General features: G+C 36.0%; 1 protein-coding gene across 1 annotated transcript in view; it reads left to right on the top strand.

Annotated features, from left to right (window-relative positions):
* The window catches only part of LOC106466418 (multidrug resistance-associated protein 1-like), a 157,213-nt gene that overhangs the window by 41,335 nt on the left and 96,805 nt on the right, over positions 1–19,073 (top strand). Inside the window, exons 8-9 of the mRNA XM_022394417.1 lie at positions 5,881–6,057; positions 14,531–14,705. Coding sequence (XP_022250125.1) covers positions 5,881–6,057; positions 14,531–14,705 — 352 coding nt within the window. The remainder of the gene's footprint in view (positions 1–5,880; positions 6,058–14,530; positions 14,706–19,073) is intronic.

Raw genomic sequence — 19,073 nt, 5'->3', positions numbered from 1 at the left:
CCTGACCAGGTATACTGTAAGACCTGTGTGTCATATATGCCTACCATTGAGATGGATGGTCCACAAGACCACTTGTAGGTATGCCTCACAGTATTTAGTTTCAAAGATGTTTGTCCCAGGCTGTACACTCATGGACTAACATGAGTAAAGCAGACAGGAATTACTTCCCATCCCAGATGATCCATGTATTTTAGGTCACAGGGTTGGCCTGCTTTTCAAAATACAGTATTGCAGTCACCCATTACATTGTTTCTGGTGCAGCATTCCTCCTGAATCTCCAACACGCTATTTCCCACCCTTCTTTTAGTGAAGTATGATAGTCCTTGCCACTGGTGTGGTGGACCATGGATGGTTCCTCCTGAGTGTGATCAATCTCAATCAGTTGAGAATAGGGTGGTGGTGTTCTGCTTATGTAGATGGCATTGACACTCATCCTACCACAGACGTGATGTACAATTCCAGCTGTCATCAGGTGTTTGATGATGCATTCTGCCAACATGTAGTTCACCTCTCCAGCTGAGGCAACCTCCTTTGTACCATCCCCCAGATGGACCAGTCGCATAAGTCCTCACATGTGTGTGGTCAGGTATGCTCCTCCTACCATGGACTGGACGATACATTCCCAGTGCCACCTGATAATAGTCTTGAGATGCACCCCCACTTTGCTGTCCACCTTCCTACTCTCCCCTGGATGTTAATTTTTGGCAGATATGATGATGGTTGTGGTGGATGTGCACACGTGATGATGTGGATCCTTGATAGGGAGGCTCATCTTCCCTACCAGTTCCCATATCAGAGGTGAAAGGTAGAGAACACTTTTCCTACTGTGGGCCAGATATTCCTATCATGGTGCTCCTGGTATTGTTTGAGGTTATCTCCCATTTACAGCCTGGTGCACCCTAGCCACGTTACACTAGGCATGTGTGTGGCTAGGTACCCTCCTTCTATCACTGGATGATACATTCCTATTGCCACCTGGTTATGGACTGGAGATATATGTCCGCTTTGCTGTCCATCTTCCTTCTGTCCTCCAGATGTAAGTTCCTGGCTGATATGGTGATAGTAGTGTTGGATGTACACACATGATTAAGATGGGAAGGTCCCTTCATTCTTTCTGCCCTTAATGTGACACAATTGCATGTGGGTGAAGAATATATCTGGCTCAGAAGTGGTGTGGTCTCTCATGGTGTTGCCTTCTGTTTATTTGCACTCCACATGGTCTTCCTTTAGCTGCTTTTTTAAAGGGAGATCATTTTCTCACTGGACCCTCCACCAACTCAATGTGGGATTATAGCTATTTGTAAGAGGATATCGTATCGGAAGTTAACATTTTCCTAAACTAAAAATGTATTTCTGACAGATACTTACTTCTATTTGCATTTCCAACCCGTCCTCCCCACTTACAGTGTTGGTTTTGCATGTACTGCCCAATCTCAAAGTGATTATGGGCTGCACAGGAGAGACGGTACTAGTAATGATGTGAGCTGTGTTGCACTCCTAATGATGGAGGTTTGCTGCATATCATTTGCATGATAGCATGCAGATGTCTCATGTGAATACACATGAGGACAGGTGGGAGTACCAAGGCTAGTGGTGAGTGAACATTTTTTCATATAGAGGGCAGTATAAAGCGAGAAAAGCCATTTGTGAGAGAGGTAGGTATCTATCGGAAATACTTTTTCAGTTTAGGAAAATGTTAAAATCTGGGCATGACCGTTGCATCATTCTAGGAATGTTACTTCTGGAACTTATGTAATAAATTTTTATATTTCCTAACAGCATCCTAATAAATTGAATATGTCAAAACAACATATTTTAGTAGGAAGTAAAAACTCTGAAACTATTTCTGTATTAGAATTGTCAGTAAAGTTTCATTTTGAAATACATTTTTGGTATCATACTTAATTACCATCTACAGTAAGATTTGTATTATTTTTATAGAGTAAATTAGCTTACACATTTATTGTTAAATTGTCTGAATGCTTATGTAGTTAGATTCTTCTATCACATATTATGCTTGAAAGTGAGCTGATATGGATAAAATCTGAGCCAATATTTATCAAAGTATGAAATATAAAATGATATCATTTGTTGTGTTTAGTATAATAGTCAAACAATGAGGATCATTAATTTTGTCCCTCAAAGCTTTCCTTGCACACTTATCTTAAATTCTTGCAAAGTTCTTTCCTCATCTACTACTGGCAGCAACTCATTCCATAAGTTAATCATCCTGTTAGAAAAATAAAACTGTTTGAAATTGAGTCTATCTTGTCTTTATCGAATCTTATACTTGTATCATTTTGTCCAATTATTTTCAGAATACAACACAAAGAAATCAGAGGCTTTTTTCTTATCAAGTTGTTGGATAACCTTTTAAACTTCAGTGAGATCACCTTGTACCCTTCTTTTGTCAACATACAGTAAATTATCCTAACCCAGGGTTCCCACAGAACACCAGCCCACAGGCCGTGTACCACATATTATTTCACAGTGCCTTACATAAACTATCAAATAGAACACTCCTAGTGAGTAGTAGCTGCTTCTTTGGACCCAATTTCCAAATATTTTTGGTAGCTAGTAACACCCCCGTCTTAACCTCTTCATATAACCAGATAATCTAGAATTATTGTAATATCTCTGGTCCAAACCTTTTTCCAGTAAGCCAGTATATGATGACTTGAGTGACTTATCCATCACTATGCCAAGATACTTTTCTTCAATTATGCTGTTAAGTGGATTCTCATGTATATTAAGTGTATAATGTACATTATCACTAAGCATGGTAGTGCTTAGTATGTAGGGGTTGGCCAATAAAAAATGGCCATTGCTTTCAATCTATGATGATTACAAATAACCACTTAAGTTGAGATATAGCCTTATTTGAACGTCTAATTGCCATTATTGACTGTTTTACAGCTTGTGAGACTCTCAATATCATTGAAATGTGGAGAATTGGAAACCATCTAAAGAACCAAAGTGCTCATCTTGTTTTTTTTTTTTCTTCCATCATAGCCTAAAAAAATGAGTAAAGTTTTTGCAATGGCTTTAGTCTGGTAGAAAATCATTTTAATAGCAATTGGAAACAGACTATCACTAAGCACTATAATGCTTAGTATGTAAGGATGGGCTGAGAAAAAAATTACCACCGCATTTAATCTGTTACTCTATGATACTTACAAATAACTGCTAAAGTTTAGTAGTTTGCCCCTGAAGAAGAAAGGTCCACCTTTCGAAAGTGCTCGGGTTATAGGGTTTTTATTCATCACTAAAGTTTAGTTATACTCTTATTTGAGCATCTAGTTGTCATTATCGAGTCACTAAATTATTTGACAAAGCTTGTTTCACCAGACTATCTAGAATTTCTTTGGCTATATTTTCCAGGGCAATACTTTTAACCCTTTTTAAAAATAAAAACCTTTAGCAATTCCTCAATCCGTAGGTACCTACTCATTATCAATTAGCCTACCAAAAATGAAACACAGAGGCTTGCATATATCATATTTGATCTCCTTTAAATCTCTAGGGAAACATTTTCTAGTCTTGGGCTTTATAAATTTTAATCTCAAGGGATTAATACCTATGATAATTAGGTGAATTCCACAATTTTCTATAGAATGCTTACATTCAGGAAGTATAAAAACAGAAGATAAAAAGAAATTTTAAAAGTTTGGCCATCTTATAGTCTTGAACAAAAACCTTTTCATTAGCATCTTCTAAAGATTCATCCTCATTTTAACATTTTGTTTACTGTTAAAATAGTTAAAAACATCCTTATAATTATCAGCCACCAGTTTCTCATAGGCCCTTTTTGCCTTCCTAATTTATTTTTTAATCGAATCCCTAATTGTTCTTTAGTTCTGTAAATCTTTCATCCTAGCTGTCAATTTAAACTTGTGGTATTTACCTCTGATTTTCTCTTTAATATCTTAGTAGGCCAATTAGGTTTCATTTTTCATGTTATCCTTTTTTGTCTTTTTAAGAACATCTTGTCTTAAATTAAAAGCAATTTGCCTTTAAAAAATTTCCATGTCTGTCCCACATAACCTTTTAACTCACTATTCCTATTCACTGTTGCTAAATTTTGTGTCATGGTATAACTCTGAAAATTTAGAACTAAAATTTAATTTCTTTTTATTTCAACATACAGCAAAACATCACATCTAACTATGCAATGATCGTTCTTTTCCAAATGTTCCTCACTTCAACTCTTGCAGCCATATTATCATTATTGGTTAATAAATCTAAAATGGTATCACTTCTGGTTGGCTCTGAACATTTGATATAGAAAAAAATCCTCAATTACTTCAAGAAACCTCTGTCTCTGACTTTTTGCCTCCATACAATCCCATTTAATGTCTGACCTGTATTCTCTCATGGAAGTTGAACTTTCATTTTTTTATTTATTAGATCATCTATTAGATGTAGCTATGTAAAAGAATATCAAGAGATATAGCTTTGACCTGTATTCTCTCATGGAAGTTGAACTTTCATTTTTTTATTTATTAGATCATCCGTGTGTATACAAAAACAAATTTCATTTTATGTTCTTTAAGAAAAAATATGAAATTTTTAATTTAATGATTCAATGAAATACGTACTGTTACGTCTCCATTCGTTAGTTAATTTTCCGTAACTTCGTTCCAACGAAACTTTAGCGACACAAGTCCTTTCTTAAATAAAGCTGGTTTATTCTTTCTGAATATAACTTTGCGATACAATTAATTTCAACAGTCGCGCTATAACAACGAACGTCTCACGTGCTAAACTTCAACAATACTCTCTGACTGCAGTTCAGTTACTCACTGTCTCCCCGTCACTTCATGGCCAGTCTTATATATACAAGACTACACTATATCTAGTAATCTCCCAACAATTCATGAAGGTTCGAGAATGACGTGGCGTGATACTAGTCACGTGACCTCGATGTCGTAACAGTACAAAATAATCCTTTATAATCAACTATTGAAATTATAATTTTTTCTTCAAACAGATATTTGAGTTATGATTTTTTGTTCAGTAGATAAAGTTAAGGAATAACTTTTTAGTATATATATATATATATTTTATGTCCTATAATGTTTTCATACTGTTATATATATATATATATATCAAATTGTTCAGAAAAATATTTCTCATTAGCTCATACTTTTGCATTTTTGCCAAATTCTTCAAAACGTTTAGATAAAAGTAAGATTTGTTATTAGATTAGCAAAATTATAACATAATATATTTTATTTTGTTGTTTCAAGAATGAAAAGTAGCAAGAAATTACGTTTTTAAAAAGTATAACAAGCTGACAGTTTTGTTTATTTATGATTGAAAAGTTTGTCAATTGTAATATCTTGTTTTGAATTGCATGCATATTAACAAATTAAAAAACTATCATAGTTATATGATTTGCTGTGTTATTTTGATGCAGTCTGAATGTAAGTTTGGTCTTATCTATAGATTTGCCTACTGAGATGGACATTTACATGGCATTCATAGGTCAAGATATATCATTTTATTGATTAATTCTTTAAAGTAATCATAAACAATTTTTTGTAATGCTGTTTCTAGTGTTGACATTGGTAACTTTTTGTTCTGTAAAAGGAAAATTATAACAATACAGTTCTTCATAATTGTGCTGTCATAGTGGTGAAATTTCAGTATTTTGTATAATTTTATGCTATTTGCTATAAATTATATGCAACTTACTTTTTGGTATGGAAGATAGCTTTATGTTCCTTGTTCTTCTAGAATCGTGTATTGAACATAAGTTGTCAATCAACATTTCCTACAAAAATGATAACATTTGTTTGTTTGTTTTTAGTAATAATTACTGAAATAAAAAATTCTGAATAAGATATTTTTAAGTTTATTAATACATTTTGTGAACAGTTTAGGGAAACTGCACATTCCTGAAGCCAGAGAAGAAAAAGATAATTCAGGAAAAGTAAAGAAGAAGGCATCATTAACACTTGCACTTGTTAAAGGATTTTGGGCCCCTGCTCTCAAAGGCTTCATATTTGACTTAATCAACTGTATCTTGAGATTGACATTGCCTCTGATATTAAAGTAAGCTCGGATTTCTTTGATATGTTTTTACACTATAATGATATCATTGTTACTCAGCTCTACAGAATAAATAGCTACCAATATTACAAGACACTAGTTATTCATTCTGTGGAGAGATGAGAATCTATCTGAAATACATTTTAAGTCAGAAAAATGTTAACTTATACAGGCTTATATACACTTTATAAAAACAGTGTTCAGGTCCTGTGCTGGTTATTTGCACTTTATAAGAACAATGTTCCAGTTCCCATGCTGCTCTTGAACTATTTACTCCATCTTTATTGAGCTTGACACTGCAGTTCTGGTTATAAGAATCTTCTATCAAGAATAACAAAATTTTTCTATCTACAGACCCTCCATTGGATGTAATATCTGCTTCCAATACCATGTGCAAGCAAACCCAGATTAGAAAAGTCCACTAAAGCTGCACTGGAAGGCTTTGTTAAGTAGATTCATGCGATTCCAGTCTTTTTATAATATTTGTTTGAAACCACTGAATATTTTTAAATTCAAATCTTTGTTTATTGTTTTGTTAATGCTAATATGAGTGAACCTCAGCTTCATTGCAATAGCTTTTTATTGTATCAGAGAGCTTTCTTTTATAGTCTTTACTTTTTTGGATTTTGAAGTCTAAGCACTGCTGTGTAAGTTTTTAACTTTTAGGAAAACGTTTAAGACTTTTCTAAAGGATGGTCCCTGTAGGGTCTGTTTCTGATATTGTTAGGAAATTCAGTCACTCAAACACATATGATAGCCTCACACGTACCAATTGCAAAAACCCATTTGTTTGTCTCATCAGGGTGTTATCACGTGAAAAACTGAGGAAGAAACACGTACATGAAATCACATTGTTATTCCTGTAACCCACAGAAAACATAATTGCACCAAACATAAAGCACATACGTGATATGAAAGAGTATGTAAAGATGTGGAATACTCATTTATACAATGTACATTTTATACTATTGTTACTAGAACCTTATAAGCATTAGTGTCATCAGGACTATTGTTCTGCCCTGCCACATCAGTGATGTGATCTTGAAAGTGTCCAGAAACCTTGTGAGTGTCAGTGGACCAATGTTGCATTTTCTGTATGTCTGCTGGGCATTTGAAAAACAAGAGTATGAATACTAGATTCCACAGTGTTATGAATGTTATAGTATAAATGATATATAATGTCTCAGTATATATGAATATTCATTGTTCGATGTCACAGTTGCTGATGTTCTCAGCATCTGTGACATCATATTTATTAATTATCCTTATGCATTTGATATGTCTTTTGCCCTATTACATATATTGTTAAAATATTATGGAGGTACGTGTATGTGCTTGATGTTAAAGTCGAGTCTGTTTTTGTGTAAATGACTGATTTTTGGCAGAGATCGATATAATACCCATAATATGCACCCCATATAAACAAACATATTCCAGAAATGTTCATATTAATTTGCTGGGAGGTAGAGCAGTACCAGAACTATCAAAAGTACCATGAACTGTTTACTTTCTTAGTACTTTATTGTTTACTGGATTTTAGGGCCAAAAGTGACCTTTATGGGAACCTTACTATTTATGTCCTGTGCCTCTCCATCATCTTACAGTTTTTCTGCATGAGTATTTCTTTTTCGAAAGGAATGTGATGTACTTCTCTAGTCATAAGTCTTCTCATGGCAGCATTACTTTGTTGAATTATGAGAAATTCACCATGAATTAGATATATAGCCACTAAACATAGTAAAAATAATTGCAGATACATTCATATAAAGTGTGATTATCCTTCAGTATTATGAAATAGATGCTGTACATTGCTCTTCGTAGTTGTTTATTTGATATCAAATACTATTTGCTAAAAAAAGTATTAAGGTGTTATTTAAGAAACATTTGAAATTATCAAAAGCTAATATATAGTTACAAGTGTTAATATTGTTTAAAAAATTGGTCAGTTTGTGTTGACAAAAGCTACTTACTCATTGATTTTTGTTTTCATACAAATTTTGCATATTTCCTTGAAATTGTAGCTGTTCAATGGTAATTTGTAATATATAACTTGTTTCTTGAATTTATGCATTAAGTTTTTATCATGTATTTATAAAATTTATCTCTCTCTCTCTCATTTTGGTTCTCAATCTATCAGCTACTTAATAGCCACACAGAACAACAGGTTGCCAACAACAGGTTGCCAACAGTTTGGTGTAATTACAATGTTAATGCAGATTCGGTGTTATTTATTTACACGCTGTCATTTGTTTGTTTTCTTTTACAATCCATGTTCTATTTATCTTTAGTGCAATTTGAACCTTTATTTTGGTGGAAACCAGATTTTTATTTTGGACATCAGTAAATCTGAATACCACATTTGGATGCAGTAAATTTCTAACCATTAAGTTCCAAAATGGTGGTACCGCTCCTGATCCAAAGCTAACTCGATCCAGGCCTGCCCTCCAAGCATTGCTACAAAATATTTTGCTACAGTGTACCAGTCTTTATACCGAATCAGTTTTGTGCCATTTCAGAACATGTTTTGATCATGTGACTATCCTCCACTAATCATACTGCATGCTCTTACTGGCACAGCTTGCTCCCTCTACTATTCTACAACAAACCTCACTTTCTTAATTGGCATTCTAGTGTACAGAAGTGTGTTTTAACTCATTCTCCATGTGACTATAAAATTTTGTTTGTGCTCGATCACAAATTTATATCAGTTTCAACTTCAAGTTTTGATTTCTTGTTTGATTTCCATTGTTTCTACTCGCTTGTTTTTAAAATATTTCTGTTTTTCAAATTCTAATTTGTTCATATGAAATCGAGATTTAATATTGCAGATGATGAAATTACCACGACAGTCGACAATGGTTCTGCCATGAGTCCCCAGATCTCAGGGTCGATGATGTCTCCTGGGGAAGTACAGGCTTTAGTTTGCGAGAGCTCATGTCTTATGTTCTGCCAACGATTTCTTCCTCTCCCATTATAATGTTTTGTAATAATGGAGATAACTACTGAGTGGAAATTTCTTTCTACTGCACCTTTCACCAGTTACTGTGCCTCCATGTAATCTCCTGGGTTAGGTATTGTTCTTTTTTCCCAGCATATCTGTGGAAAATGTTTTTCAGCATGTATATCTCACTCCCAGTAGGTATACCCATGTTTAGTGAGTTTATGTGAGCTTATGTGGATTGACCTAATTTCCTCACACGATAATTTAGGTCTTTCATGTCTTCTCTGCTAAGTATTTGGTAAGTTAGATTTTTATAATTATTTTACCATCTAAGTTACTTTAGTTTAAATTTGTGCTTAGAGTTTGATTATTACTTTGTTTTTGTTCAATTTTCGGTATATATACAGGTTTTGCACAATAGTTACTGTTTGGGTAATTGTAAGTTTGGCCAATTTTGTGGGTATGTTGGTTCATTAGTTATACTTCCTTTCACTGTTTGTGTTGGTTAGTTTGTAAGCACCTTTTTCATTACTACTAGTCACATCTAATTGGGTACTATATTTGAGTAGATTTTTTATTGTTAACTGGGTGCCTTTTCATTTTTGTGTCCTTCAGGGTAGGTTTTACTTTTGTGTCCATTGTCTTACTAGTTTTTGAGTGGACTTGTAGGTTTGATATATACGTGTCTTTTATTTTCTAAGTTCCTTTAGTAATTTTGTACTATAGGTGTTGCTTACTGTTTTATGCTTTAGGTCGAATTTCATAGTTTTGCAAATTCATTGTTTTTATGTAATTTGTAAATTCTACAGATTTCTTGGTTTTGTTAATTTGTTAGTAATGAGTATTTTCTCTAAGTATGTTTAGCTTATCTCTTTTTTTGGCTACACTTCACAACAGTTCTGTTGGTTCTAAGGGTTCTGTTTGAAAGTTTTTGCCTTCAGTTCTGCTCCTCCCCTATCCATTTTCCAGATCTCCTTTCCTCCTCCTCAGGATTGTACCTCTTCTAATTGTCTTGCCTAGTCTGTTCAAAACCTACTATACAAAGGGGCTGTTAAATGGATGGTACCCACTCAACCCAGGTTCTACTCCCATCTATTTGTTGTTCCTAGAAAGATGGGACATTGGAGACCTGTCATTGAACTCTTATCTGGAACCATCTCACTTCTCCATGGAGTCTTACCTCTCACTTCACGTTTTTTTTTTACCCAGGATGCTGGATGACCAAATCATTGTGATGGATGCTTATCTTCATATTCTGACTGCTTCAATGTTACGTCCTTTTCTTTGGTCCATCCACGTGGCTTGTGCCTTCCAGCTCACCCCTTCCTGTGCCCAGTCAGTCAATCACACCTGCTTACTTCTTCAGGAAACTAATTGGGTATGGTTTTCTGATCCAGTTGGAGAAGTCCATTCTTAACTCCACTCAATATATTATTCCATTTGGGTTTTTCTTCAGTTCCCATCTTTGTCTGGCCCAGCCTTTTTTCCCTTCAGCTCAGGGATATGGAGTGGGTGGTCTCAATGGCCCTACACTCTCCTTTTTCACTATGTGAGGGATCTCTCTCTCTCTCTTTTAGGAATGTGGGCTCCCTTGGAAGCTCTCATTCCCTTGGGTCGAGCTCACATGCATTGCTTCTTGACCAATGGAACTTCTCCCATGATCCTTTGGACAGTCCCATTACCCTTCCCCCCTGGGATCAGGACTTACCTTGTATGGTGGCTCAACAGAGAACTGACTATGGTGGGTGTTGCCATTCCTTCACCTTGTCTGGAGTCTTATCTGTTTACCGATGCTTCCTTGATAGGTTGGTGGGCTATCCTCGAATCCTAAGAGATTTCTGGTTGATTGTCCATTGAGGAGACTACTCTCCATCTTCAACATCCTGGAACTTTTGGCAGTTTCTTGGGCTCTGTATCATTTCCTCCCACTCCTAAGAGTGTGAGTGGTTATGATTCGTTCCGACTATTCCTCTGTCACTGGCTATATCATCAAATCCATATCTCTGTGTTTTCAGAATCTGGATCTTCTTCACTGGGCCCACAACCACTACATGTTGATCTTGGTGTGTCACGTTCCTGGCATCATGAAGCTGGTGGCTAATCACTTATCTTAACTCAACCAGGTTCTCTCCACAGAGTGGTCACTTCTTCCACAGTATTTCGGTGGGTGTATTCTCAACTGGGAACACTAGATTTAGTTGTGTTTGCCACTCACTGGAACACCAAAATTCCTTCGTTTTGGTCTCTGGCTCCACTCCCTTCAGCTCTAGGAGGAGATGCATTCAGTCAGGATTCGAGAGGTCTTCACCCATGTGCCTACCCTCCAGTCAGCCTCCTCTCCAGAGTCTTTTCCTTTATTCAGACCACTCCTTTTTGTGTCGTACTTGTTACTCCATATTAGCCTGCTAGAACTTCCTTCTGTCTGCTCTGGCCCTTACTGGAGTGACATCCCCTGCCTTTACCTCTGTTCCAGTCTCTCCTCCAACAACCACAATTCAACATAGTTTATTCCTATGTCACCAAACTCTATATTCATGCATGGCTTTTGTTTGGTCTCTTGCCTCAGCTCAGGGACTCACCCCTCGTGTAGTGTCTCTTCTTTCCCATTCCATTTGAATTACCTTTTTGTCTGTGTATCAGAGGCAGTGGTTTACTTTCAGACCTTGGTCCTTTTGCTGTGGCTTCTGCCCCTCCCACCTTTTCATACCTCATCTTTCCAAGTTCTTCACCTGGTTGTTTGTTCAGGGTTTGTCTGTGTTAACTGTTTCTGGTTATAGGGCTGCCCTGTTGAACACCTTCAGACTCTCCCGTTTCTGCAAAGCTTTCTCCTTCCCTGTTACTTCCCTCCTTTTCTGTTCCTTTAATCTTGTCCACCCTCCATCTCCCTTTGTTTTGCCTTAGTGGATCTCAATTTTTGTCTTTCATGCCCTGTCCATTTCTCCATTTGAACCCATTGCTACATGTTCCTTGTACCATCTTCCCCTTAATTCCTTTTCCTCCTTCTACGTGCTTGCAGTCATCATCATTCTCATATTTATGACATGGATGTTTCCTGCATCCTTTCCCTTTCCTCTTGATTGGACTTTCTTTTCTTAGACATCTGCTGCTTGGGCAGGTGGTTTGGCCTTCTCACCTGTTTCCTTACTTACCACTTACCACCTGTACTCCCATTTTATTCCGGATTGACTTTTTTATATGGTTCATTTCCTGAGATGTTATGTGGCTTGTACTTCCTCCTTTTATGTTATTGTTTCCATCTATTTTTTCCAAGTATTCCCTCTGTATCCTGTGATCTGTCCCCTATTGTACTCACTGGTTGGGTTCGTCATCTCACACAACTGGCATATTCTGACTTGTTCATGGAAAGTCTCTGTCTGAACATTGTTTCTTCGCACCCAATTTGGACCACACTTGGCCTAATCCTTTGTATCCAAGCACTTCCCCTGGATGTTTTATGCCAGGGAAAATCACACTTGTTGACCTCAAATTATTATGCAAGGTGCTTCCACTGGATGTTTTTGCCTAGATGGACCACACTTGGGATAATCCATTGTATCTCAAGGCTCTTCCCCTGGATGTTTTTTGCCCAAGCAGACCACACTTGGCCTTTTCAAAAACATTTCCTGGCCCTTAAGCTTTAGCCATGTATTGTTATATCGCTTTTCTCTCTAGCACATTTACTGGCACCATACTATGACTCACTATCACTATGTTCAGTACTATGTCTTGTTTCTTATGATGGTTCATTATGATGTAGATGTGCACAGAGGGCTAGTTATGATGACCCTCACGATCGCACTCATAACAGTAATTTTTATCCTTCATAATCCTATGTATCCAAGGTTCTTATTCTGGAGGTTTTTGTCCAGGCAGACTGCACTTGTTGATTGCTATATCTTATACAAGGCATTTCCAGTAGATGTTTATCCTAGATGGATGATACTTGGTGTAATCCGATGTAACCTACAACACTTCCCTTGGCACATACATATAGGGAAAGTGGTTGCATACACATGAGCCTTTCCATGTTAGTCAACACCATACTGATTCATGTCATAGTTATCCAATACTTCCTACACTAATTCCGTGCTTTACATCTCTTTATTGATTTCAGTTGTACCTTACCATTCAGTTTTGCTCAAATTGTGTTACTGTATTAATTGCTGGGCAAAGAGTATACCTGTTCCAGAAGTAATGCTGTACCCCACTGGTGTGCTTTCTTTTCATATTCCAGCACACTCGTTTTTTCAGTGTGGTCTCTTTTTGCTTGATTTGAGATTGATGCACCTTCACTGGCCCTTCCACCTGAGCAATATGGGATTCTAGCTATGGGTGAGAGGAGGTAAGACCATTTCAGAAGTTAACATTTTCTTACACTGAGAAGGTATTTCCGATAGGTACTTACCTCCTCTCACCCACTTCCCACCCTTCCTTCCCACTGGTATGCCAGTGTTTCTGGTTTGTGCCTGCCAATTATTGAAAGTGAGAATTGTTCTAGAATAGTAGAGGGAGCTAACTGTGCCAGTATAAATGGTGCAGGACGATTGGTGGAGAGTAGTTACATGATCAGCATATGTTCTGAAATGGTGCAAAACTGATGCAGTATAAACACTGGTGCACTGTAGCAAAATGTTTTTAGCAATGTTTAGAGGGCAGACCGAGATCAAGGTAAGTATCTATTAGAAATATATTTTCAGAGTAAAAAAATGTTAACTTACAGTAGGCCAATCAGAAAACAAATAAGAGATGTATTGAGTATGCAAATACAATGTAGCATACTCTCCCATAGTTTGTTTCTTATTTACAAAATTCACAACCTCTTATGTTCTAGAGCTCTCTAAATCCAGTTGAAGTCATGTGATAAACTGCAGCCTGAATTATTTTTTTCTAACTTGACTACTAAAGAGTTCTTTGTTTGTTTTGGTGAATTTTATGTAATGCTATTCAAGGGCAATCTACACTAGATGTCCCTAATTTTGAAGTAATAGGCTAGTAGGAGGGCAGCACCACTCACCAATAACTCATGGGCCACTCTTGTCAGTTTGAATAATGGGTTTTGATTGTTATTATTATAACATGGCCCCACATTTGTTTTTAATAGTAACTGGGCATGAAACATGAAACCTCTTGGTAAGCATGGCATAGCACAGTTAACCCATCATGTAGCTTTGTTCTTAACAACAAATAAGCAGGCATACTCTTCCACTCTTGTTCTCACATTAACTTTCTATCCAGCCATTAATATTCCATCCTCTTTATATGCAAAAGTAGTTTACTTTTGTACCATAATTCCTCTAAATCAGGAGTACCACAATACTATCTTACATAATTTTTTCAAATTTTTCTACTAGTATTTAGCATTATTACACAAAGTAAGTTATTCTGTACTAACCCTAAATTAAATAACCAACTGCAGCTTGCAACATTACTTATAAAACCTAACTAAAAACATTCCTTACAAAGCCAGTAAGTTGTATGTGCTAGTAATGCATAGAGATGGGCCTGTTGGAAAATAATAAATTTAATAATTTTCAGCTTGCTGATTGACTATGTGTCCAGTGATGAACCAGTTTGGAGAGGATTTTTATATGCAGTGTTGCTGTTTGTCATAGCCTTTTTTGGAAGTTTGTCCTTTTCACAATTTGCGTTCTATGTATGTACTGCTGCCATTCAAGTGAAAGCAGCACTTATTGCTGTCATTTATCAAAAGGTAATTTTAATCCATAGATTTGTTACTTTCAGTGTATTTATCATTTGGTCATAAGACATAATAAAATGGGAAGAGTACTAAGGATTAGTTGCACTTAATAAGAATGATGTTTTAGGTTCTGTGCTACATAACTACCTTTTCTATTGTCAATCATGCTCACTTTGATGACCATGAGCATGCACTATTGGCAGACATTGCAATTTCCATAGGAACAAGTTTCTGCAAAAGATATTGTAGTCAATCATAGATCACATTTTCACAGACTTTCTACTTTACCTGGACATCAGCTTCCCAAACAATGTTTAAGTAGACTAAAGGGAAAATAAAGACTATTTAGGCTCATCAGGAGACTTCACAACACACAGGTATATAGTCAAATATTTTATGATTCCACTTTCTTTAGTCATATTTCTGGTATGCAAGCATACCTTGCATTTTTACCTCCTTAATTTAATGTAGGATTTTTAAAACTTTTCAGTTATTTAGGTGTATCTGCACTTTTCACATAACACGTGGTCAAGCAAGTTGTTAAGTTTCTATTACTCTATCTACTTATTGTTCTGTGCTGTTCCAATGGGATAATACCTGATCTCACTGTGGGAGATATAGCTACAAAACTGCATCTTATCTATGAATGTGTACAGAGGTTTTCTCCAATATGATCTTGATATTACAACCTCCTTTATTTTCTAATGGGAATGACTATGTAATCATGTGGGCAGTGCTAGTCACTCTGGGTAAATCTGACATTATCAAAGTAACATAAGGCTTAGTAAGTCTGGTGCATGACTTAGAAAGAGTCAATCAATCAGTCTTGAGTGAGTAATACCAGTGTGATCAATCTAATTCTCCTGTAAAAGTGACTGTCAGTTGTCCATAAGCAAGTACACATATCACGTTTGTGTTTAAATAAAAATTGTTAATTGTGTTTTTGAACAATTGTCTCTATTTATTTCTCAGAAACTCAGCTACTTAGGGGATTCAGAATTACTTTGTAGTAAATACCTTGGTTGTAACTTCTGTTATTCTGTGGACTTATTTTGTTGCTCTAAGAGAAATCAATTTAACCTGAAAATACCAGTTACTGATTTTGAAGTGTAGCTGGAGGCATATGAGCTTTTGTCAACTTCACATTCCCATTTATTATATTTTTAATGGTATTAGGAGATAAGCACAACTTCATTACAATGGCTTGTATCTGTGGTGACAATCGACTGCGTTACAACTCATTCTTCTAAAGTGCAATTAATCTCATGTATATGTGACTGCTATGATGTCATCATGGAAACTTTATTTCTACTTCTTGTAAAGTTTGTAATGTCCATTAGCTGAAAAATAATATTGTTTTTATTAAAAAGAAACCAGTTTATGAACTCAACAGTCATCTTATTTCATGGTTAACAGTTGTTGATCATATATACACTGTAAGACATGCTAATAAATATATCAGCTATTGAATCTACTTTATGATATATACACTATAATTTGGTCATAAAGGCAGTATTACCTGGTAAGTGACGAACCTCATAAGATAGATGCATCAGATATTACAGCTCAGATAGTGATTTTAAGTAATTAACATACAAGTAGTATCAGTGACTCAGTATTGATTTATTTATCATTAAGCTAGAAAATAAGCTTGAATCGTGCTATCAGTCAAATCCCTCTGTACTCAGTATAAAACATCTTTGTTTTTAAATAAGACTTGTTTGTTTGTTTGTTTTTTCCAAAATTATGATTGAACTATGTAGTTTAAATTTTTCAGTTTTCTTGAAGAGTGTTTCAGACCTGTTGGAAACCTGATTTATGTTCATCATTTCCATCATCCACATTTAGTTTGTGGTATATATACATACCATGCATTTTCTACCTTCTTATCTTAATATTTTATTATTGAAATTAGTCATTTATTTTGGGTACTTGTAGTTTTCATTCAGTATATGGTCAAGAAAGTCATTAAGTTCATTTGTTTAGCTGCCTTTGTTCTTTGTCATTTACTGAAAGTTACACCTGCTCTATCCATTTAGTGTATGGCTATAATGCTGCATGTTGTGCAAGAACATAGACACTAATGTCCATCAGTGGTAGATCAGGTGCAATCTCGAGGTTACAACCTCTCTTATATTTGAATGAGGATGATTAGTCATGTTGGTAGCAAAAGTCCTTCTAGGTATATTTGACATTGCCCATTATGGAAGGAATTTTAGATTTACACAGTCTGGTAGAAGTTATCATCAAGTACAGACTGAAGAGAGAGTTCTCAGTTCTAATGCAGTAAAGCAACAATCCTTTGTTTAAGCAAGTACATGCACTGTGGTTATGTTTTCTGTTATGATAAAGATTATAATTTTGTATTTTACAGTGTGTTCAGTCTCTTTATTTCATTTCTCAAACTATAATTTTTCAAAGAAACTCAGTATTACTCTGTAATACGTATCTTATCAAATGTATTATTCAGAGAACCTATCCCATTGCTCTGGAAATAGTGAGTTTTACTTTACAACGCCACAGGTTTTGTAAATATTTTTTTTCTTTTACATTTTGTTTTTTATATATCTGTAATTGTATTTTTCATTAATTAGTTATTATATAGATTATACTTGTCTTAAGAGTATGTTCTTCTAAATTGTACATAATTTTTACATGAATTCTTATAGGTATTCGTGATGTTTTTATTTCAAGTTGAGTAAACATCTTGCAATTTGAATTTTTTTTCTTACATATAAAAGAAACCATCTAATACACATTTTGATCAGTGTATTGGGAGATAGGTGTATTGAATAACAAACTGGCATGGTTAAAACTATGTTAAATAATGTTTTTGTTCTATCTGGAGAGTTAAGAACTATTATTATTTCTCTTCCCTCCTACTTCACTTTCTAAACTATGCACTTGCAGTTTCAGATGTTCACAGTTACAGTTACTGCTGCAGCAGATTTACCGACCACATCCACGAGGTCAGAACCATGACTATCAGCTCATGAAGTGATGGCTTTGGAGTGTTGAAAATTGACTGCTTTTATGCAACATTCATAACACACTGATGATGATCCTATTATACTTGCTCAGGGTTTGATTGATTGGAAGAATCAGATTTAGACAGGTTTTTTTCCCCTTTCTGAATATGCACTCCTGTGTCATTTTGGGGGAGTTGCCCAGACATCCTTCACCTTTTGTGGAATTGATTAATGAGATATGTTCTGTCCTTTCTCCTGTTTCTTATGGTTCCACCCTTGCCATTCTCGGGGACTAGCCTTTGGGTCAATATTTAGTATTTCCTCCTTCCACGGATATTGTGGTTCATGTAAGTCGTTTTGGGAAGCAACTGCATTCGGGGGCATTATGCCTCAACCCCCACATACTATGGATGATATCATGCTTTTGCTTGTCATTGTTCTGACTTCCCTTGTTTAGATTTGCAGCCTTTGGAGTCGCTTATCCCTATGGGGGGATCGAACTCCAATACTTTATTAGTTTTTTTCCAATCACAGTTTTCTCGTACTTATCTTACCCCGACTACCCTTCTATATTCCTTATCCTCCCTTCACCTTTTTGCTACCATGGCATGCCTTTCATCTTTGGCCCTGGCATTACAGATGTGGCTACTCTGTTGTTGAGATCTTCTAGACAGGGGTGCAATTTTATCTTGGGTTTGTTTTCCTGGGTGACTTGCACATGGCACCTTTTTTGCATCAAGAGGTGTTTGGGGGTATTCTCTATTTGTTGGAGACGAGAGTTGAGTCAGCCCATCTGCATAGCTCCCTATTCTCCTTAGCCTCTTGTTTATTCAACAGATGTGTTTCAGTCCCTGTTTCTTTCTTCTCCTTCCACATCAATGACTATGTTGTTGGGTTAGGGACAGCGAGGGCCAGACTCCTTCACTTTGGCCAAGTTTGGAGGTCCTTTGCTGTAGATCCACGGATTCTAAAAGTCATCTCAAAAGATCTGGCCTACCAATCCATTCACCTCTCCCAGTGTCTCATAATCCCGTTTTCTTCCTTCCTCTTAGGGTTCCTGTTTTTTATCGGCATCTTTTGGATGTAGTTGTGGACTTACTTCACAAAGGTGCCATTGAATGTGGAGATCCTATTCGTCTGTTTGTTCTTCCCAAAAAAGATGGGATTGGCACCCAGTCATCGATTTATCGTTTCTGAACCACTTCTTAGCATTTACTAACTGCACCTTGGAGTTGTACTTAGCTCTTCTTTGGGCTTTCACTCCAGGTTTGTGGATGATGAAGATATATTTGTCGGATGCATATCCCCATCTCTCCTGCATCCAGACAGTATATTTACTTTGTTCATCAAGGGTGTGTGTTTCAGCTTTGGGCACTTCCATTCAGACTTGTTGAGTAGTCTGGGCTTTTGC

The sequence above is a fragment of the Limulus polyphemus genome, unplaced genomic scaffold, assembly GCF_000517525.1.
Source record: "Limulus polyphemus unplaced genomic scaffold, Limulus_polyphemus-2.1.2 Scaffold2252, whole genome shotgun sequence".
NCBI classification, from domain to species: Eukaryota; Metazoa; Arthropoda; class Merostomata; order Xiphosura; family Limulidae; genus Limulus; species Limulus polyphemus.
This window is presented reverse-complemented; position numbering and strand designations above follow the sequence as displayed.